The 24,005-nt window shown below is 36.4% G+C and overlaps 1 protein-coding gene across 1 annotated transcript in view; it reads left to right on the plus strand.

The window, feature by feature from the left end:
• The window catches only part of KIF18A (kinesin family member 18A), a 38,631-nt gene extending 17,052 nt beyond the window's left edge, over positions 1-21,579 (plus strand). The window contains exons 10-17 of the mRNA XM_048948259.1: positions 473-635; positions 1,915-2,079; positions 3,176-3,297; positions 4,504-4,742; positions 16,665-17,145; positions 17,441-17,545; positions 20,189-20,298; positions 20,677-21,579. Coding sequence (XP_048804216.1) covers positions 473-635; positions 1,915-2,079; positions 3,176-3,297; positions 4,504-4,742; positions 16,665-17,145; positions 17,441-17,545; positions 20,189-20,298; positions 20,677-20,825 — 1,534 coding nt within the window. The 3' untranslated portion in view covers positions 20,826-21,579. The remainder of the gene's footprint in view (positions 1-472; positions 636-1,914; positions 2,080-3,175; positions 3,298-4,503; positions 4,743-16,664; positions 17,146-17,440; positions 17,546-20,188; positions 20,299-20,676) is intronic.
• The last annotated feature ends 2,426 nt before the right edge of the window (positions 21,580-24,005 follow it).

The following is a 24,005-nucleotide window of genomic DNA, read 5'->3' on the forward strand; positions in this document are numbered from 1 at the left end:
GTAACAAACACTGTATAGCAATCTAATTTTGCATATCTTTAGAATGCTTGCATGTTTAACTGTCACCTTATGTGAGTATTATCTTGGTGTCATGACTGAATCTTTTTGACTATTCTGGACTGCTCTTGCAGTATCTAGGAATGAAGGGTGAGAATACCACCACAGAAACTTACACTGCAATGTGATAATCTTTCTAGGCTTTCTCCTTATGCTTGTTACTCTAATTTGCGTTGCAGACTAGGGATAAGCAGATTTTTGAGTCCATTTAGACATTAGTTGGAGTAACTTCTAAGTATCTTCCATCACTGTTTCCCCTATTAGCCTGGAAAGAGTTAAGGTGTGATGCATGTTCTGATTTACAGCTTGGATTGGAGACTTTCCCAAAGTAGAGGATGGCCTGTGTGTGTTCGCATGTAATAACAAAGTACTAGTAGCTCACTTGCTTATCTTTGTGATACTTCACTTGTAATAGATACAAAGAAGTTCTTAAAAATGTGTTTGCAAACCGTGAGGAAATCAGAGAAGAATACCTGAAGCTGGAAATGCAGCTGAAAGTCAGTACACTGAAGGCTTATTATCAGAAACAGTATCATGAACAAATTCAACTGATATGCTCTGAAGAAAGAATAGAGAAGGTGAGTTGTCTAAGTCCTAAAGTATTTATGCAACTTAAACAGTTAGCTACTGCTTTGTTACTTATACTGTTGATATGGGACACTGATTAACACTCAGATAACGTTCTCTGTATTAAGGTTAGAAATATTATTTTAATGCCAGTCAGGCTTTTTTCCCATGCCACATAAAGTGTGTGTTTCTGCTCATTACTGTTAACTGTGAAAACTTTTTTCAGCTGAACCTTCTGCAGGTTGGAGTGTGTCATAGTTACTTAATGCCTTGGGCGACTCGCAGTGATCTTGTCCAAAAACTGTGACAATGTATGGATGGTACAGCCACTGAGGCTGTTATGAAGCTGATATAACCATGCGTTGTTACTAATCCTGTTCATAAGGAGAAACATTGACATTGTGCTAAACAAGACAGATTCTTATTGTTTCCACTAGTCACCAGAGCCATCTCTGAATAGCTGTTTATGGGCAAGGTCACGTGAGCCAAAATCATGCTTAATTGTCATGAAATTTAACTAAAGAGTATGAGGCTAATTATTAACAATTGATGTTGCACTGAATGCTTGCTTCTTTCTAGAAGATCAAGGTAACATCTAATATTTTAATTTCTCTGAAACAATTTGACTTAAATGCTTTATGTACTCATGAAACTAGGGGTGGGGCTGATTTTGATTAGTGACAGTAACAGTCTGCGTTGAGCTGAAGGTGATAATTTGCAAGCTACTATTTTTTTCAGTAATTCACAAGGCATTTGGTCCAAATAGAAAAATGTCTCAAGTTTTTGGTTGTCATTAAGACATTTCAAGTGACTAACGCACTCTAAAATTCTATCATGTCATAGAAACTCAGAAGTAATGCTTTTGTCCAGGGGGACGCAGTTGTGTTCATAGTGGGGGTTGTGTGCTCACGCACAATTTCGTATAAATGTTTCTTAAGAGCAAGCTTCTGTGTTGGATCTTAGCAGTACTGCACTGAAATGCTCCAATGATTTTTTTAGCCATTAGGTAACTTGCAGGTGTGCCTAACAGTCAAGCATCGCTGGTTCTATAAGTACAATAAGTTACTAACAAGAGTAGGCCATAATAATGGTAAAATTAAATGAGTATGGGAATGTTTACATGTGGTTCAGTGATGCTCCATGAGAAGAATGAGATATTTTACTTTTATTAAACTAGTCAAAAATGTGAAATATTTGCTGTGTAAGTATATAGAATTATTTTATAGAGAGATGCTAGAAAATATCAGATGAAAGTTGCCACTTTCAACGCTGTGTCTTTTTCAATTTCAGGCCACTTGCAAGCGGGATCATATGCTTGCAAGGCTTAGAACCTACTGTGCACATGTACAGAAGAAGAAAGAGGAGAAGATGGAACATTTTGAGAAAAATACCAATTGGCTGCATCGTGTTGAAACCGAAATGCGCCTCCTGGATCAAGGTGGCTGTATTCCAAAGGTAAAAGGCCTTTCACTTCAAGGGCAGATTTCATGTGTTGTAAGCAACATGTGACTCAAGGGTAGATTTTTCTTCTTTCCATCTCCCTTGTGGTTTTGATAATTCTTTCAGAGTGGTTTCGAAATCTAGTGTTAAGTATTTTAGATTTTCTACCGTAATGGTATTGTGTTGTTTGTACAATCATTCTGTGTAAAAGTGTATAATTACCTGTAATTCTAAAGGTAAATAAATGGTATGGCTGAGCACTTGAGACAGCTGCTTGAGAGTTGATCCTGCTTCTTGCCCTACACTTCTGTTCTTACCTTCACAGTAGGTCTTAATGCTTGTCTAAGCATGCCTAATCTAGTTTTTATCTTGGCAAAAAAGAAAAGAAAAAAAAAATTCATTTCAAGGTTGCAAGAGAGGTGAGAATCAGGGAAGAAATTGTGTTAAGCTCTTTTCCAAGTTTTAGCAACTTGAGCTTGATGCAGTCCCAAGTGAACACCTGAGCTGGCAGAAGGGGAGGGATGAAAGCATGTACAGGAAAAAAAAAGATGAGGAAAAGAAAGGGTTGGGATTTTCCTCTCTGCCTTTTGATTTCGGTTGGCAATTAGGCTGGCTTGAATTACATTGTGCAATGAGCACTTGTATAACTCAGGTAATGGAATATTTATATTAGGATGACTAAAATTTTTTTATACAATAAGAGTCAATTTTAAAGTATTTCAAATAAAATATTGGCATCACAGGAAGATAACTGAATATGAGGGAGACTTGTTCTAATCAGCATCACTGAAATCCAAATATGGAGCAAGTACATAGGAAAAGAAGCAAGCGTATCTTTGGCCATGCACATGTAAATACATGTGTGCCTGCTGGACTCCTAGAGCTAATTAGAGCACACTTATCTTTTTGTCAATTAACAAAATATTTATGCATGTAAATTAAAATCAAGCAATTCACAAGAAATTTATTAGAATACTATTGATTCATTTTAGCTTTACATTTCAATAGATCACCTATTAATGTGATTATTTTTCATTTTATGCTTCAGTTTCTCACTTACAATTTGGTCTACAGTTGTTTGGTTTTTTTTTTTCATTGCTAATTTCCTAAGGAACTGCATGAAGATCTTCAGTGTTGCCATTTAAACCTAGAAGTTAAGGACCTGAAAGCCCAGATGGAGCACATGCTGTCTCTATTGTCCTTTCAAGATCAGCACTATAAGCAGATGGAAAAGTAAGTACAACTTCAGTACAGGAGGCCTCTTTAAAACTTCCTTTTTGGCATTTGTAACTTTGGGATATCTATAGAACTGATAGTTAGTTAAAACAGAAGCATGATTTTTCTCACTTTTAAGATTAGAATTGTTTTTTTTCTATAAAAAGGTAAGGAAAATAATAGCTTGGTAAATCTTGCTTTCTGTCATTCTTTGTTTATCTGAAACTGTGAGCACTGTGTCCATCACTTATGTTTACTTCATTTTTCTCTGCATAGCTTTAAGGACTTGTTAATAGGCTACTGTATCTTTTTTCACTTTTATGTTGAACAGTACTGATTGCAATTTGTGCATTTGTGTTTGTGTCTACAGTGCAGGAAATTAAATGCTTCTACCTGTACTAAGAATGTTATAATTAAACTGGTATATATGTGGTCAGACTGCAAAAAAAAAAAAGCTGAATTTGAAGGTAAATATCAGCTCTGTCATCAGTCTCTTGAACCTGTTGAATACAAACCTTCAGGGTGCAAGATATGCAATGAGAAGTAATCACAAAGGTCTTCCGTAAATAGATGTAAAATGTATATAATGAAATAATTCCAAAATGAAATAACTGGCTGCTAGTCATCATTTGAAGAAAGGGTATTTAGGATAAGCTTTACAATAACAAATACACAAACCTTCAAAGCCGAAAGCCAAACACTTAACATTCCATTTCTGTAACTTCAAGTTTCTCATTTGTTTTTTTTGCATGCACATCCCCTTGGCTACTGTTTGAACCTAGAGCTTAGTCTTGCAACCAAGGCAAGAGCTAACAAAAATTCCTTTATTCGTATACATTTCTGAAACTTCTGTCATTTGAATTTGTTTTGCAGTTGTGCGTGCGTCTTATCCTTAATTTTAGAAAGTCCAAATTCCGTCAGGATATGACAACTATTTTTGTACTGATTGAGGGATCTTAGAAACAGTGAGGAAAAACTGAGGATCGTAGACATTAAAGACAAACTATACTTGGAAAATTCTTATAGTGAAATACCTGATTTTGCTAAAGAGAAAAGTTACTCAGCTTAGTCAAGAACGTTTTTTCCTAGTTGAAATTTTGTGGAATGACATAAAACAGATCTCCAGGGTGGAGGAGGACAAGGAAAACCCTTGAATTACTAGTGGTGGCAGCAGTGCTAGTAGAGACCAGATTGTGATTTAGTCACATTTGTCTTGTTTTACAGAGTTCTAAATGCTTTGCTTCCAGTTCTTCGCAAGCAGTATATGACTTTGAAAGAAGCTGGGTTGACAAATACTTTAACTGAGGCTGAGTTTGGAGAGGTAGAACAGCTGATTCAAAGACAAAAATCAGTAGTTTGGGCTGACCAGACTGGGGATGATGAACAGAAAGAAAACCGTGAGCTAGACGTGTCAGCTATCTTTGCATTCCCACAACTTGTGAACAAGCAGAAGACCCCATGCTGTAAGTATATAACTAATTTTTTCTCTGTTGGAAATATTTAAGTATTTCATGAAAAAGCTGCGTCTCATTAATGTGTAGTGGTGGATGCACACTTCTGCTAATATTGAGGGTGAATGTAAAACTGAGATTCAGGGCCACTTTCTGTACAGAGAAAAAAGTGAATGCCATTCCTTATTAGATACTCTTTCAGTGGCCAGACACTTTTAGGAGCTCAGTTCTAACAAATAACTCCCTTTTATCTTGTAACATGGCCCGTACATCAGTGTTCCTAGGTACTTTGTAGCATTACTAATCTATTTCAGTCTCTCAGGTGATGTTGATGTTGATGGAAAAAGTTCTGGTGTCAATTGTACTATAATTATTTCAAAGTGATTCTAAAAGTTAAGCGGCTACTACAGTTACTCAGCTTGAAGTTATATTTGAGCAGAATGAGCTGGAAACGATTTAGTACAACATCTTATAAGTTTATGTCTCGAAGGATCGAAGGTTCAGTGTTTCTATTGTGAAATTGGCTCTTTTGCAGCGTGGTGACGGCCCCATGAATTCCCCATGACTCTAGACAGCTGTTTCTTCTTATTTAGATTTTTTCCCCAGAAAGCAAACAAGTGCATTGGAGTATTTGTCCTGAGGGATGGTGGATTGGCATCTCAGCTGCTGAGGTGCAATGCTTGAATCTTCTATTCTGGATAGGTAACATTCAGCACACTTTAGCTTTCTGGGTAAAGCTAATAAATTGTAGTAGTGAAAGATATCTATAGGTAACAAAAAGGAAGCTTTTAATAATTGTTGTGCTTCTCAAAAGGTGGTTGACATGGAGAAGCAGTAAGCCCTGGAGCACTGTGCAATTAGTTCCTTGCTTTCTTTAGCTTTCTGTTATCAGCTTGTTCTGGGATAGAGAATTGCTCTGCTCAAGTTCTTTTTTCTCAGTTTTCATCAAATGCATGCATGATTTTGACACATTAATACTGCTGTTGATCATAACCAGAGCGCTGACCTGTTTATTTTGCTGTATGCAGCATAATGTCAGATTGTATTGTGTGGGCTGTTTCTTTAAGGTATAGAATCGTTTGTTTTAGCACTCCAGAAGGAAAGAGCTGTTGCACTTAGGGCTCTGCCCATGCTAGTCAGAGGCTCAGCAAGGTTAAAAGCAGTTAGTGGCTTACGTGGTTGTCCTTCTTAGAGTGAGGGCAGCAGATCTCAGTGGGAGGCAGCATTCTTTCACTCTGCTCCAATTATATTTCCAGTGCAGAAAGGAATTGGATGTATTATCACAGGTTGCTGGCAGTCTTTGGCAAATTCCAGTAGTCATGATAGAATCTGCATTGCTTCTATGATTGGATACTAATGAAAATCTATTTTGCAAAGCTTTATGAAATGATTTTAGAAAGTTGCTTTCTTGTTCTAGTTATCTGTTTATAAACAAAGAGAATACAGTTTAAAGTTAGTTTCCTAGTCTGTTTATTCTGTCACAACAAAGCACATTTGTTTAGTGAAAGAGTTGAAGGTGTTCTTCTGTTTTTGTCAAAACTCCTCTGAGAATTTAACCACTGTAATATCTTGATTCCAGTGCTAGAACTAAATTCTAGCTATTAGCAGTTTAGCTCACAAAAAAAACTCAATTCAGATCATGTTTTGTGTATGTATCCAGAGAAGTGCACTTGTGGAGAGAATGGAAGAGGCTCTTTTCCTTCATAATTTTGATTGTGATTATCTGCCTGGAATTTGTATGTTCAGCATAATTTCATTTTTTATAGTATTTAGAATAACGGTGGGCTTGTGGAAGTGTTAGTCTGACTGTGGAAGGAAAAATGTGAATTTCTTTAAACCTTTTATAAAATGAGAACTCAAGATTTGCACAGAGTAAGTTTTCCCTTTGACCTCTGTCTTGTAAATGTGTAAGGCAAGCGTGAAGCAGTGCTGCTAGCTAGTATTCATGTTGAGGATGCATTGCTGATACACTAAGGTCCAAGACTAGAACTCTTCTTTTTTGCTTGGGTGTTAGGGGGAGAGTGTGTAAATATATCCAAATACCATTTCCGTGAACTCTGAAAACTGTAGCTAAATATTGATTGTAGAGATTGTCTTGTCATATGTGGGATATTGCCATAAATTTAAATTTCTGTAGCTTGCTTACACTAGTGCACGCTTCATTGTGGAGTTCTGGTTCTGTTCTGCCTTTCATCAAATGCTACACCAGATCTATTCTTGCTCAGAAGCACTAAAATAATTATACAAATGCCTACAGGAACTTTTAAGGCATAAACTACTCACTCTTGTAGAATCATAGACATAAGTTGAAGGGTTGTATTGCAAATCTGAATGAAGTAGACATTCTCCAGTTCTGAATGTTCAACTTATGGCTTTCTAAGTAAATGGACACATTATTTTTGAGCAAGACAGATTTTTCTCTCCAGATGTAAATGGTGTCTTTGCCTAAAGATGTTCGTAGAAATCCTTATTGTGTTTTTATTTTTGTTATTCTATGTGGAAATAGGGAAAAAAAAGTTTCATGTGCTGCTTGTACTACAGGCAGAAGAAAAACAGTTAGAAAGAACTGTCTTTCAAATGGAAGTTATGTAACATGAAAGGATATGGTAACCAGGCACATCACGTTTTTTCTCGTAATTTAATTGTGCTCTTCCTGTTTGCTTTGAGCTTGTAGAAATGCATTATGATGCTCCTAGGCTCACCAATACCTGATACTCCTCATGAAGAGTCTACCTCTCTCTCGCATTCTTTCTCATTGGCAGCATTAGTTGGTGGGCTAACATGAAATAAGTTTTCTTGAGCAGCTTTTTCCTCGGGGGCGATTCTTACTGTAAAATTTACTGCTCAGCAGGTAGCCATCATTCTACAAAACCTTGTAGACATAACTGTATGGGATAACAATTTCCACCAGGTACCACTGTATTGAGAACTTGACATTTGAAATGGAATTGGAATTGAAATGACAATTGACTTTGCATAATGGAGTTTTTAAAGTTCTAAAATGGAGGACTGTGCTCAGAAAAACAAAGTTTATTAACATATTTATAATTTTTACATTATTTTAATCTTTGTGCTCTTTCTAAGATATCATATGTGTTTGCACAGTGATTTCTTACATGTTGGATGCTGGAGGTAGAAAATAAGTAGTCCATTTCAGCTGAAAATAAAGTGACTTAAAAAAAATTCCAGTGGAGCACAAAATAAATGCAATGAAATAGCTCTACTTCAATTGTTTTTTGAATTCACTTGAAAAATACTTGGAAGTATTACCTGATATTAGGCTATGGAAATAACTTCTCTTTTGCAGAAAAAACTAATAAAACTATTAAGAAAAAAAAAAACACTGTAAATCAAAAAAAGAACATATGAGCATGGGAAAATGTGAAGAAGTAGAAAGGCAGCATCCTGATGAGAAGTAGGAAGGATGTAGTAATTTTTTTTTTTCCTTTAAGATAAATTATTCAGAAATCCAGTTCCTTCTCCCTTAAGTCATTTCAGAAGTATGCTGGGCAGTTGTTAGCAGGAGCTGACCTAAGATCTTAGTGAACAAATGAAAAGGAAGATTTTTACAGATCCTCCCCACACCTTTAGTAGCGTTATTTCATTATTGATATCACTTGTTTAAGGTGTTGGGAAGGAAGCAGTGTTTTTGCACAGAGACAAATATATATACACACACACTTTACATATATATAGTGTCTGTGTGTATCTGTGTTACACAGCAGTTACTTTTTTGTATGAAAATCCATATTTCACCTATGATATAACTGCACAGACTTCAGCTTGTCACGGGGGAGGAGCAAAACTGTTAATTTTTTGAGATTTGATTCTTAATTTCCACAGTGTGAGTAGGGAGCAGCAATATTTTTCTCTTCTGTTTCAAATAAATACATTACTTAGAGAAGGAACTTCTGAAATACTCCAAGTGAGTAATTGTGGAGAAAAGGCTAGCCAAGTTACTAGGTGGCAATTAAGTGATTTGTCCCAATGAAACATGCTTCTGTAGCAGAAGGGAAGGGTCTGTAGCAAAGGAAGAGTTTGTGCTAGGTCAGCTGAGAACAAATGATGGCTTTTTCTTGAGCCTACATTTGCATGAAGGCTTTGGAGAAGATATTGGGGGGAAAAAAAAAGTGACTGATGTTAAAAACTATTGATGTAGTACTTGTGGAAAATATAAATTTATCTTCATCTAAGCTTATGGAGTCAATTATTACGTGCTTGCTGAGGTTTAAGGATTGTATGCAACATCCATGCACTATCCACATTTACGTATAGAAACTACATTTTCAGGATAACATTACACACATACATCTGTGCTTAAAGGAAACCACTTAATTCTGCCTATCATAAAACACGAGGCACTGATTGCAGGCACTCAGTTTTTAGTGATACATTTATCTTTTGCTGACAGCTATTCTGGAGGGAACCACGACATTTTTGAAATGCAAATTAATTGTTGATGAGTGTTTTCTCATAGATTGGAATGCTTCAAGTCAAATAACTTATTGGATTATAATCACTGTCTCCAGAAATCCAATGCAGCTGAATCAGTTCTGTAGATCAAGAAAAGTTATGAAAGTGGGACCTTAAGTTTTGGGTTACTCCATTAACTGTGTATTTCCATTATCTGCTTCTGAAGAAGTAAGTCAAGCTAGTAAATGACTTAAGAATAAAGAACAAAAATGATGCTAAAGGTCAAAGTAAGGATCTTTATTCTCTTGTTCAAGGTGAATCACAACAAGAAGTATTTTGAATTTCTTTTCCAAAACACTGACTTCATTGGCTAACGATTTCAATAGGATCTTAAAAGACGCCCTTTTCTCTATCAGGAGTTTAAAAATGATGTAGAATTTAAGCTGAGTTCTAGTAATGCATAGAACTTAAAGAATTTCTTACATGGAAAAGCTCTCCTGTGTTTTAAATGCTATAAAGCTATGGGGGAAAGAAGAAGATCAAAAGTCTGGCTATTCTTTCAACATGTTTCTGTGGTCAAGTTATTAAGACCGTTAATTCTCTGCACAAGCTAATTAAAGCTTGTTGGCTTTGCCACAGTTTATGTAACTTTTCATGCTAACGCATTGTATGTATAGCATTTCAAGGAGAATCTGTCTCTAATTTCTGGTTGTACTTTTTTTTTTACTCCAGGATTTTTGAACATAACATGAGATTGCTTCAAATTTACTCCCAAACGACACACTTTGATTTAATTGCCAATTGTTCGATTTAAATAATTCAGGAACACTTACAAGTATTTTCTATGTTACTTGATTATACATCCTTAGCAGTTTGTGTTTTCTTAAATAAAACCTTCCTATAACATGACCAGTTTAGTGGCATTGTGGGGGATGGGTTGATGGTTGGACTAAATGATCTTTGAGGTCTTTTCCAGCCTTAATGATTATAGGATTTTATTCTGTGACTGAAAATTCTTTAATTTCAGAACCTCTACTCTTGCTTATGTTCATTTTGAAGCCTTAACATGCTGTTTCCATAACATCTGAACCTACTTATATACTCTATTAATAGATGAGATCTTTTAAAAACAATTATTTTATGAATGTACATTCCTGAGTTTTCATTCATATTATTTTTAGCATTTTATTTTATCATTTTATTTTTAATTATACGTTACAATTGTTTTTTGTGAGTCCAGAATGTGTAACTTTATGAGCAACTCAACTATTTCCATCAAATGAAATAACACTAGGAAAACCTCATGTTAATGTAAATGTAACCTCATTTAAAAATGAATTTAGACTGGTTTTGGCTGTTTAATGGAGAGCCATACAGGATTCAGAGCATAAACTGATGGGTAGAAAGCTATGATTGGTGCTTGCAGTTATTTCTGTGAATAGGAAGGATCTTGGCATCGTTTCAGGCATCCCATTTCCGGAAGCCTTACTTACATTAGCAGTGAGAGAATGAAATTGATTTACAGTAGGAAAAAAAAAAAAGTATCCATTACTTCCCCCAGTGACAAACATCCAAAAGTGAATTCAATTTATTATATGGGATGACAGGAAAAGTTGGGATGTAGTTGTATATAGGAGGAGAATCATTAAAAATTGAAAAAGCATGCTGCTTGTATATAGGAGAGATTCCTCATATATTGAACAGCTTTTTCATGCTTGTCTTGTATGACTGAGTGTTTTTCTCATGTGATGTGAAATGGTATTCCTGACCATTGGGACACACAACTACGTAGCCTGAATTTTAGCCTTTTAAATTCACAGCTGTTCTGTTTTTTGGGGGGTTGTTTCCTTGATTTCTACAAAGCAGTTGTTAAACTCACCTTCACAGTGAGGTGCCTTTGGGTCACAAGCAGATTAAATAAATGAAATTCATTCACTAGACCTCATTTGCAATGCGGAATTCCACAAGTCAGTTGTTAGAAGAATCAAAATGTATGATTAGTATAGTAATTGGATCAATCATTGGTTGCTCAGAAATGTTTATTGAAATGAATACATTAATATTTGATTTTGCTTTAGCAGAAGAACCTGGCAGACTTAATTTAGAATGTTTCCAGAAATATTCCCCTTATATGCATGTATTAACATCAGTTCCAGAAGACTTTTTTTCACTTTGTCCTCTGCATCAATTAGATCTAGCCCAATTTATCATTTCTCTTGTCATTAATTCAACTTGCTTTTGTTGTGACTCATGTTCTGTAAATATTGCATTCTGTTTTTCGTATTAGCTTGCGTTTCATTTCTGCAAATGTCTAATACTACTTTTTCTCCTGATAAATCTATTCTTCTAAGTAGTCTTTTGAAACAGGTAGTAAAAAGTTAAAGACAAAAGCCACCTCATACTGTTTGGGTGGTTGTTGCTCAGCTGGGGATGATTTTTACTTTTAAATTGAGTGAATTTGGGAACAATACATAGAAGGAATTATGGCAATTACCTTTAAACTGCATTTCAGTCTGGGAAGGGTGAGCCCATCTACTCTGCACTGGTGAGAACTCGTTCTGGAGTTCTTCATCCAGATGTGGAGTCCTTAGTATAGAACAGACATGGACCTGTTGAAGCGCATCCAGAGGAGAGCCACAAAGATGGTCCAAGGGATTGAACACCTCCCCTCCCCTTTGAGGATAGGTAGAGCTGGGGGCTGCTCACCCTAGAGAACAGAAGGCTTTGGAGAGACCTGGTAGTGGCCTTTCAGTATCTAAATGAGGTTGTAAGAAAGAAGGGGAACAGATTCTTTAGCAGGATTTGTTGTGCTAGGAAAAAGGAGATGGTTTGAAACTAGAACAAGGCAGTTTAGTTTGGATGTAAGAGGTTTTTAGGATGATGCTAGTGAAGTACTGGAACAGACTGACGAAAGAGGTAGTGGAATGTGGAGGCGCTCCTCTAAGAAGGTAATGTCAACCAGCAGCCCAGGTGAAGTTCTTCTACACCCATGCAAACAGCATGAGAAGGAGAGCAGGAGGGCTGGGGGACCACAGTAGATTTGGAAAACTATGACCTAATTGATATTGCAGAAATGTGGTGGGATGAATTGTACCACTGGAACATTATGATGGAGAACTACAAGCTTTTTAGAAGAGACAGGACATCCACCCCACCCCAGGGGATGCCTGCGCGTTAAGAAATGGACAACTGCCTTTGAGAAAGAGCCACAAACAGGCTGGGACTGGATGAATAAAGGACATCTGGTGGTTGGGCTCCTACAGTAGGCCATTTAATCATGGGGAGCCTGTGGATGAGGCCTTCTTGCTTCATTTTCACAGGCTCTCATCCTGATGGGGCATTTCAACCATTTGAATATCTCCTGGGAAAACCTTGTGGCAGTTTCTGAGTAATCCAGGAGACTGTGAAGTGTGCTGAGGATGACTTTCTGGTTCAGGAAATAGAAAAACTAACCAGGGAAGTGGTAGTGGACCTAGTGCTCACTGCAGAGGAGATAATTAAAGAAGTTAAGACTGAAGGTAGTCTGGTCTGTAGTGACCGTGCTCCAGTTGAGTTTGTGATCTCAAGGAATATGGGCCTGGTAAAGAACAGAGTAAGGCCCCTGAAAGTAAGAAGAGTGAACTTCTGGCTGATTAAGGAATTATTGAGTGGGATCCTTGGGAAGAAGCTGTTCTCTGGGATGGAGGTATGGAACAGAGCTGGCAGCTCTTCACGGATGCATTTGTGATAATAGGAGCTCTCCATCCCCCTGGGTAAGAAATCCTGCAGCGAAGGCAGGAAACTAGCATGGCTGAACCAGCATTTGCTGGTCAAGCTGAAGAACATAAGAAGGGACCTAGACAGACCTGGAAAGCGAGCCCATATAAATGTAGAGAGGTTGAACAGAGGCTTTGGATTGCTTGGTCTGGACAATACCTATGTGTACAGTCTGGGAAAAGAACTTGGTGAGAGCAGCCCTGCAGAGAAGGAGCGGGGAGTCCAGGTGGGCAAAAGGCTGGACATGAACCAGAAGTATGCACTTGCAGAACATCAACAGCAGCCTGGGCAGCATGGAAAGAGGTGGCTGGCAGCGAGAGGGAGATGACTGTCCTCTGCTCTGCCCTCGTGTGGCCCCATCTGGAGAACTGCATCTGGATCTGGGGCCCTCAAGAGGCAAAGGGGCATAGAGCTTTTGTTGAAGCTGTCCAGGGGTGGGACCGTATGCCACAGAGATTATCAGAGGTCTGGAGCAGCTCTTATGTGAAGACAGGCTGAGGGAGAGGCTTGTTGAACCTGGAGAAGAGAAGATGTTGCTAATAATGTTTTTGTTTACTTTTTTAGGAATGACTTAATGCTTTCACAAGAAGCTTTGAGAAGGGACTTTTCTTGAATATTTAATATGTTCTCCACTTAACTGTGGCCCAAGGCTTTTATTTTTTTTAAAACTACTTCTTGCTCTGAGTTTAATTCCAGAAATAATTAGATTTTAAAAATAGGTCTGAATTTTGACTAACGGCTTATATTTGCCCTATGTGGAATTGTTGTAATTGTCTATTAATGTAAATGTATTACAGTGTGAATTACAGTTTATTATGATGAAATTCAAGAAATTATTAATGTTGGCAATACTTCTATGTTCTTTACCTATCTCATTCATGGTTTAAATGCTTGCATTTACGGTTAATTTAAAAATGCTTCCAGTATTAAAAATGCTTCCAGTATTCAGTCCTGAAGAAGCTTCTAAAACTTGGCACTCTCACCAAAATGTTTCCCCATCAGACTTCCTTCCTAGTACCTTTAGGACATTAGCAAAACCTCACTGTCTTACAGTAAGCAAACTTTCTGAAACTGGAAACTCTGTCATAATGCAACAGCAGGAAAAGAGAATTCTAACCACTCTTTTTCCCGAAACACACTCTAACAGATGCATACGAGCAGGAGAAAAATCTAATAAATTAATATTTTAAGATGTGTCTTAAAACATCTAATGGATAGTTATTTCACAGACTTAATTGCAATCATTATATAATGTTTTGGTTTTTTTTTTTAAGTCTACAAAATCTTGGTATTTTTGTTTGTGATCAGAAAAAAATTTGGGGAGAGCAGTGTTGGTATTGAACATCTTTTATGGAGAAGAATATCATGCTCTTTCAGAAAACCAAAATTAAAGAGAGCAAATTAATGAAGCATAACATTGTTGATTAAGCGAGCAGATTAATGAAGCGTAACATTGTTGATAGTGTTACAAATTACAATCAAGTTACTGCCTCAACATTTTGCTGCACTTCATCTGGTGAATACTGACAATACATTAGGCTAAGATAAGATATAATATTAAAAACGGGCATTTTTTATTACAAAAATCCCTTGCATACATTGTGTATGACAAGGCAGTCTGTAATGGGTGCACTCACAAATGCATGTATGCATAAATATTCAAATTTCATTTATTTCATGTCAAGCATGAAACTTGAATTTTCCTTTTTTTAAAGCTGAAAACATCATAAGAGAATTGTAACTGTTCATATAATTGTCTGTGAAACTCATAAGTAGCTTAGCTTCACTTAACCTACTTTATTGTTTAGGAATTGTTGGTTAAGATTATGTTCTTTGTTTAAACATTTTTCACTGAAAATGAGCCCTTGAGTGTGGGATAGTTGTTTATTTTATTTTTAGGTGGTTTCATTATTAAATGTTGGTGATATAGAATAGATTTATGCTGTATCTCTTGCATCTCACTTACTTGCTGCTTTGACATGCTTTGGTACTACCCATTCCATCTTCACTGAACATGTCTAGGCTTCATGGCAGTTTTTAAATCCTCCTCTACTTCCTCACAGCTCTGATTTATATCTTCTAATTGGCTATGATCTCTAGATGGTCATGAAGTGCCTACCATATACTGTCTAGTTTCAAAGTATGTAGTGACTGCCTAGGAAATGTATGTTTGTTTGGTTTTTAATTAAAAAGGAAGATGCTGAGATCTTCCTTCAGAATGCTTTTCTTCAGTGAGGCTCTTATATACTAGGGAAAAGGCCCAGATGTGATTTTAAATAAATGGTATTCTTAAGGCTTCTTGTCTATAGTAGATTGGATTTTAACTGTGGCTTACACCAGTAATGAGAAGTGGTCAACAGTCAGAGAAAGATTCATTCACACTTCTGTAGGAAGTCAAACTTGGGCAGGTAGGAGGTAGATGCAATATCTTGATTCAGTTTTTCTCCTATTCTAAGCATTATTATTGAACTACTAAAATAGCACATTAATGAATGAACTGAAGTTAGGCATTCTGAGGAGTTTGAACCAGTTCTTATTCTGGGGCAGAAAGAGTATGGAGTTTTAGGAGAAATAAGTATTTTCTTTTTTTGCACTGTTACATGAGTAATGTAGTGAATTCCTGAGTAACTGCGCAATTTAAAAGTAGGAGTGTTTTGTACAATTTAGTTACTCCTAGGAATGTAGTAGGTAATGCAGAAAGGGGAGCTGATTGATATGATGGCTGCAGGCTGAAGTGGGGCCAGTCCATGTAAGTGTTTAAGGATGGTGGCCTTTTTCTTGTTCTGTTCACACAAAGTTATATGTAGGAGCACTTTGTTTTCTGGCAGGTCTCTGCAGCCCTTGATTTGTGTGTCTGTCTCACTTCCTCCCTCCCTGACACTTAATTTTCTGCATTTAACTACGTGTGGTTGACTTAAGTCACTGCTAGCCTAGCTGTTTGAACAGTGCTGTCTTGAAATCAGCCTCCTTCACTGGAAACTTGAATAAAAGAGGGACCTTTTCTCTTTTACTTTTAAGATTGTTTTTGTTTTCAAGTAGGTGGCAATACAAAATATTGCGGCGCTTCCTGAAAAATCAGGATGAATCACAACAGTGGCCAATTGGTGCTGTATTGCTTAACCTTAGCTTTTGATTTCTAAGTGTGTTTGGATTAGTTGATTGTTTAACAGTTTAGTTTTCTGGAGTAGATATATCAAAATTAACAAAATTCAGATAGCTGTTATCTTTGCCTTTTTCCAAAACACTACTGCCTCATTGGCAATGTTAAAGGATTTCTTTCCCTCTAACAGATTCGGTCTTATTCTTGTATAATAATTGCTCATTCTCCTGCATGATACTTGCTAGGAAAAAATGACCATGTTTAGGAGGCAGCTGTAGATTACTGGGATGATACCATCTTAATTTAAGAGTTGTCATGGTAATGCTATCATTTTCAATGCTCTTACTCTTCCATTCCCTGTTGTAATGTCTCATCTCTTGCTTGTGATTACTTGTAATATCTCTGGGATTAACTATATCAGTCTATGCATATTTATAATACTTGGAGTGCCACAGAACAAATGCTGCCATCTGGACAATACTGCATTAGAAGTAATAAAAGTTACATGATCTAATTAATATGTAGATGAAATAAATAGTATTTTTGCTAACTTATGCTAATATCTTCTGCTAATAAACATGTTTCAGAAGGGAATAGAAGGGAAAAGCATTATTTAGGTGCTAAATGTAGGTGAATGTGCTAACCAACTGCTGGCCATTGCACAGGTTCAACTTCTGGCACACCATCACAAGAAGCAAAGAGAAATACGCAACTAGTAGAATTTGCAGTAACACCACAGAAGCAAACTAGACGAAAGCTAATGGATTCTCCAGTCAAAACTCCGAGTTCTGCTGCATCCAAGCACTTCAGCCTCTGTCATTTGGAGGATTCTCTCAGCAAGGAAGTTCGACCTATTGTATATACACCAGAATCTTGCAGAAAACCAATGCAAAGCAGCTGTTCACAGACTGTGGTAAAACAAGCATTACACCTGACAGGCCTTCAGGAAACAAATGAATGTAATACAGGTATTCAGCTGAGAAAGCCCAGTATTACAGACCCTGTGTGTGATGTTATCCTAGACTGTGATGAAGATAGAATGGACTCAACAATAATTCTCAGTGAAGAAACAAGTGAAACAAATGCAATTTCTATTGACTCATCTGCAAAGGAGTCACAACCATGCAGCAATAGAATTCTTCAAAGGTATTTTTCCATTTATTTGGGCAAGGAATGTTATCTGTTGGTTTTTTGTTTCTATTTCCCAAACATTTTAATATTACTTATTTTTAAGAACCTTTTTGTCATTGATGTGGAAGTTACAAGTAAAATTAACTAATGTTTTGAAAATCAAACCTTCAATTTTAATTAGTATCAGATACAATTTTGCCATTGTTTATAATCAATGATATGTTAGTAATAAGAAATGAGGATAACGAGAGCAGTTTTATTTGCCTTCTATCCAGAATACATTTCATAAAATAAAATCATTTTATTTCAGATTTGGTCTTTCTTCCTTGAAAAACAAAAATCCTGCTTCAGTACTTGAGAAGCCCTCGTATATGGCAATGACTTCAGCTGCGGAGAGAAAACGGAAGGTATTAAGGTAAGATGTAGCAGGAATGCTAAGTCATGACCTGAAACAGTGATTGAGCTCTTGGTGGGAGATCAGGGCCAACGCAGGGGAGCTCAGGTGCAAGCAACATACCTGAGTGACCACAAGGGCTAGAGCCAGGTTCCACCCCTTCCCAGACTTCATTTAAAGGTTGGCAGCAGAGGCGAGGATGTCTTGCTGGAGATCCCTGCCTAAGAGAAGCCTTATGAAGGTGGGCAGCTTTTTTCTTTTGCTTCTGCATCTGTGGCTGCTGCACATGGATTTCTCCTCTCTAACTGCAGCCTGGGACTCTGCTACCCTGCTGTCATTGCTGTATTTTGCATCACATTATGGTGTTACATAAGGTTAAGGTTGACTCCTGTTTAAATGAGTTCATATACATTTCTCTTGTTCTTACTACAGTTTTGGTGTTCTTTCAAATTCAAAAGCATCTTATATAAGTCATCCAAATCTGCACATGAGATGTTCTGACTCAAATCTTTGACAATTCAAGTTTTCTCTTGGCAAATTGAGAAGGATGGTTTTCAGCTAGCTTTTAGTTTAAAGGCTTCTGTTATTTTAATAGAATAAGTACAAACGAGTGTATCTTCCAAATCTGCTGTCGTCTCAATAGAAAAACATCATATAATTCTGAAAAAATGTAATTCTGTCATCATCCAAAAATCTAATTTATTTGGAAATATTGTGCTTTCACTGGAAGACATAAGACTGCCAAAATGGGAAGTGGAGAAAACGTCTGACAATACTCGTGGTCATTTCCTTTGTTTTTCTAATAATTCGCTTCTGCTCCGAGTTATTATGACTAAATTCTCTGGGCAGCTGTTCCAGCGCCTCACCACTCTCATAGTAAAGAACTTCCCCCTGACATCCAACTAAATCTTCCCTCCCTCAACTTAAAGCTATTTATTAATGTATTTGGTAAATACATTAATATTTATGTCTGGTCTGTAGTGATGAAACAGCTCCCTTTTCTTTCCTCAAAAGATCAAAAATTGATACAACTTTTTAATAGATCATAATATAAGTCACCTTCTGCTATGCAGCCAGTGGAGCTGCTACCTAATGGGTCTTCTAAAAATGTTTCAAGACCATTAGAAACAAGTTCTACAGCTTTATCTCAGGAAATGAAAGAAACTTAAAGCACTCTCTTTGTTTATTACCATCTTTGAAATAGAAAACTTTCCTGGAAGAATAAAATATAATCTCATGTTTTTGTTCTAATTGTTACTACTTGTTGAACGCTTTCTTTCTGGAATAAGGAAGGAGGCATGTTGTGCCCTTTCAATTTTTCAGATGGTTATGAGGTTTAACAAAACAAATTATTTGCACTGAGTTTGTTGCCTCTTTAAGAAAGAGTAAGTGAACTTTTGGGGCCTGCTTTCTCTGATCTTAAGGCAAATGTTTTAAGATAAGCTCCAGGAGCATTCTTTACTGTAAACTAAAACTCTTTATGGCTTTTTCTTGGTGTTTATGAAGAGAAGGAATGAAAGCTACTTATTTGTCACAGAGAAAAAGATACTCCTTTTTTATCAGAGGGCTTCCTTTCAATTCATCTTTGTTATTTTTTCCCACCTCTTGTTTTTCATGCTTTACCTGTTCGTATTTATTCACTCCGGTTGCTCATCTCCTACTAACGTGGAAATAAGAATATAGATTTCAGACATTCTCTATGCTTTTAATATAATTAGAAATGGTCCTATTGTTAGGAGATAAGTCAGTTAGATTACAGAGTCTGTTTTTACTAATAGAGCTTAGGCTAATAAGATTGTAATGCTGCTCCAAGAAGCAGCAATGTGACTAGATCTTAAGACAGATATGGGGCAGACCTTGGTCTTCACTGCTTGTTATATATTTTCAGAAAATTATTAAAAGAGCTAGTACATGTTAGATGACTATAAATAGAGATAGTACAATCCCATTAGAGGGATGGGGAAAGCACAGAAACTTTGACACGAATAGAAAAATACTTGCTCATGAGGCATTCTTAGAGTGAAACCAGGGATGCAAGTGAGGAAAACATGTAAGGCTGAGATTACAGACAGGTTCATTTTTTCCCTGTAGATTTTAATTCCATCATCTTAAAAGGCATAAAATACAGGTTTTTTTCTTAGTGAGTTTGAAGCTGTAACATCTTTCTTGCAGCTTCTCTGAAAAGTAGAGAAGCCACCCCCCCTCATGTTGTTGGAGCCTATAGAACAACTACTGTAGCAATACAAAGTTTGAGCACTGTGAATTCCTTGAACAAGTCACTTCAGGGATATCATACTTAAGTTGTTTCTTAATGTAATCATGTGATGTGCTGTTGTTTCTTAATGTAATCGTGTGACTATCAAACTGACTTCTATGATTTTCCAGAAGGTAATATGTTATGTGTTCTTCACTTCACAATTAAGCAACATTAATTCTTGCTTTCACTGCTGATATATTCTTCTCAATTTCTTAAAAAGAGGAAGAGAAGAGGAATCGTTCTCATATATAAACACCATAGACAAATTAGTTTATTCTTTGCATTTGGTTGTGAACTACCAATACTAGATAATGCTATTTAATGTATTTTGCATATTGCAGGGACAAATTTACTGTAAAAGCTTTATTGCTTGACTGAGAGCAAAACCTCTGGCTTTTTTTTTCCAGTTCTACATCAAATGCTGGCTTAGGTAATCTGCAAGACCCAATTTCTCCAAAGCGTGTTCGACAAGAGGTCTTGTTAAACAACAGAGTATTGAGAGTACCCAAAATGTCAGGTAAGCATCAAAACGCTGTGCTGGCAATCAAGTTTTCATAGGTGATTCAAATTTAAGGTCAATGCATGTAATTTTGGTGATTTAGCAGCACGTGCTGCTTTGATCAGTATATTAAGCCATTGCTTTGAATAATATATCCATGCATTTAATAATAAATAAAATTCCTAACATTTTAACAGTTAACTGGATAGTATCTAATGAAAACTCAGTATTACTGCAAGCTTGGTGAAGAAAACCTTGTCACAAGAGCTAAGGACTGCCACCAAAACCTTTCTGTGGTTGGAGTTTGAAATCTAGAACCCCTTTAATTTTGCCAATTGTAGTTTATCAGAAACTAAAATAATGTCTTCTGTTTGTAACAATGTTTTTCTTCATTAGGAATTAAAACAAAGAGCTTGAAGCGAGAACAGGATGTGCCAAGAAACCTTGCTAGAAGCTTTTCTGAAGGAAATGTAGCAGTGGGTGTTAAAGCACGGACATCCAAAAGCCTTTTACTTCATGTTTGCAAGAAAAAAAATAGGATTTAGATTCTGACTTCATCCGTATTTCAAATGGGATTGATGGAAAGCAAGTGAGAACAGTGACTTTTGTTTTCCTCCTGTAAATTATTTTGTTAAAGAGGTCTCTCTCAGTAATGCAGTATTTTATAAGACCCAGTTACTGGAAATACGGCTGTGTGTTTTGTCAAATTTTGAAATAAAATGCATTTGGTTTTTGTCTCCTATTTGAAGCTTACAAATGTTTTCCATATAATAGCAAATCAATATGAAATATTATTTGAAGTTGTGAATTTAGAAGTGGGTGGTATACCTTACACTGTAACTTTTGTAAGCTTCTCCCTGTAAGATGACTAAAAGATTGAAACTTGATGCAAGGGAATTAGTGGTGATATAGTTTTTGCAAGTTCCTCTAATTGTTTACTTACATTCAGGTTTCTAGTAACTTCATGATAGAGAAGTTAGAAATTCTTTTGCCCTGCTAAATATGTCACTGAAATTTTATAGTGTTAATGCTGTGAAATATGTTTAGTGTACTTATCTTCAGCATTAGGATGCCAGCTTGTTCTTAGATAACATCTCAATTTTGGATTGATAATACCAATGTAGCATACCTGGAGGAAGGAAAAACGCAGGAAGGATTTCATTTTTTTTTTTTAAGGTGTTATATCTAAAATTTTAAACTGTTTTTTAACTTGTAAATTTTTTTTAACTTGCATTTTAATTGATTTGTAAATAGGATGATATTGTTGATAACCTTAAATAAACTCTTAGTGGTAAACAAGAGCCGTGTGTGAATTGAACTTGATGAAAAATTACTTCTTACCTGTGAAAGAGACAGAATTTTTGAAAGTATTATAAGATCTACTAGTTCATACTGCATGTTCTGATCAATTAATACTCAAAGAGTTGCAAAGTTCCATTGTCACCCTGGCATCCTGCTCACCCTTAGCAGTGTTGTGCTGGTGTATTTGGCCTGCACAAATGCAAGTGGATGTGTGAACTTCCCCAAACTAATTGGAACTAGAGGAGGAGGTCCAGTAACTGGTTCTAGTGTCAGATACCTGCCTGAATCCAGCAAGCAACTTGCAGTTCAGTAAGTTAGGAGGCATAAAGCGTGCTGCAGAGTAATGTTCTGGCTTTCAGCAATTGTAACGGGCTGAAGGGTTTAACGCGTGGTTGTTGTGATGGAAACAGCAACAAGTTTTCTCACAACAGCAGTGAACTGGATTACATCATCTAATAGCCTTTATCAAATCTGTTCCTAAAAATGTTTTGAGTATTTCCAAATCTTTAGAGGTTTATACATGTATTTTTACTCTGTAGCCTGTGATATTTAGGCAAGCTAATGCAAACCTTTGCAGTTCATACTTCTAGCTCACGTTGGTGGCTATTGTTGATACGGTTGAGAGTTTAAGAGCACTTCTGAAGAAGAAAATAGTAACTGCCTGTATAAACCTCAGGGACCACTTGTGGGAGGAGCTGACAGTCTTGATCTTCATCTGCAAAGTTCAAAGAAGCAACAGCTCCTTCAAAATAGGCATCGATAATTAAAAATGAAATTAAATCTCCTTCCTTGTGTTCTAAAAGGTTTGTATAAATATGTGAAATAGTCATTGTGGAGAGCACAGATTGATGCTGGGGACATAGAAAATATTGGCTGTTGGTTTTTATGAAAAGCATCCTAAATGTAGGAAAAGCATTAAAAAAAAAAGTTTGGGACTTGACCGTATCCCAGTCAGATGTTATAATAAATAGAATGAAATGAATGGCAGGGAAGTAATTTTAATGCTTCTCTACCATGCTGAACAACATCTTTGGGGGATTAATTTTAACCTGGTACCAGGTTGAAATTGTGCAGACCTTTGTTTTTGATTTATGAGACTTCTTTTTTTGCAAGCTATTTAATACAAAATGTCCATGGGAGGCATTTATTCTGCTTCACATCTGCAGGAGACATGTTGGGCTTTGCTTGTTAATACCACTGTGATAGACACAGCTTTTGTGTTGCATGTAAGAGATATATTTTGAAAGGGTTTTAGGCAAGCTTGTGCATACAACTTTTTCATGTTCGATCAAACCATAGCACTGATGAAGTCTTTTCTCTTAATGTGTTTTGTGTGCTCCTGAGTTGAACTGATTTGATTAGCATACAATGCTTCAAGAGACTAAAGAAAAAATCAAGTATGTTGTGAAAATGAGCACACGTGGGATAGCTGGGTAGCAGGAGTAGAGCTATGTTGACAGCAATTGGCTAGCTAGGTATGCATTTATAGTTGGTAACTAGCAAAATGGTTTCCAGAAGTAAGGTTGAAGGATTTTCACAGTTCAGATTGCTGTTGATAGGTTTTCTACTATATTAGTTATGCATTTGTTGTTGCATTTTGTGAACGCATCCAGACTTCATAAGGTGCTTCAGAGCACGTTCCATGCAAGTAGCTGGTGTGGGACATCTTATTTAAGTTTTCTGTCAGATTTCCAGTTTCTACTTAAGTAAAAACCCAATGGTATTTAGAGAACAGAGAAGCTGTCGTATAACTCATTTTATTTCCTTGCCTGTCTGCGTTGCCTGTTTCCTGTCGGTCTGCCTTTACAAACTGAAATAGTAATCACTCTTTAGGTGATGTTTATCTGAGATAAACATATAATTGTTCTCATGCTGTTATACCATGCAGTGTTAAATTATTCCAGATGGGATGTAAGGGAATATTGTACAACATAACATGACTCAGACTGGTTCAAAAATTCAAATGATTTGGGTCTATTTAATCTTATTTTGTGTTTAAACATGGTAATAGTTTAAAATCACTTGAAAATGTGCTCCTGACATTTTAAATACCAAATAATCTTCAGGTAACTGAACCATCTTCATGAGATACCTGATGATTTTTGTGTGCTTGGACAAATGTACCTAGCAATACTAGTGCTCAGCTGGTATTTTTCTTCCTGTATATGATTGCAATCAATAGCAAAATCAATGTTATATATCCAGTACTGTGTGTGTTTAGTGGAGTACTGAGTAGTATAAGCTGGAAACCCTCATAACCTCTTTCTGGGCTTCAGCCAGGCTTTTAGGGTGGCTTGCTATTAGCAGTTATTCAAAAAGCTTGGTAAAACAGAATGCTGTTTTACCAAGAGGTGAATAGTTCCCATGACCAAATGGATTGAGATGTTTCTGAAAATCAATTTGTTCCAAGTGTGAAAAGGATG

Source organism: Lagopus muta, chromosome 6 (genome assembly GCF_023343835.1).
Source record: "Lagopus muta isolate bLagMut1 chromosome 6, bLagMut1 primary, whole genome shotgun sequence".
Lineage (NCBI taxonomy): Eukaryota > Metazoa > Chordata > Aves > Galliformes > Phasianidae > Lagopus > Lagopus muta.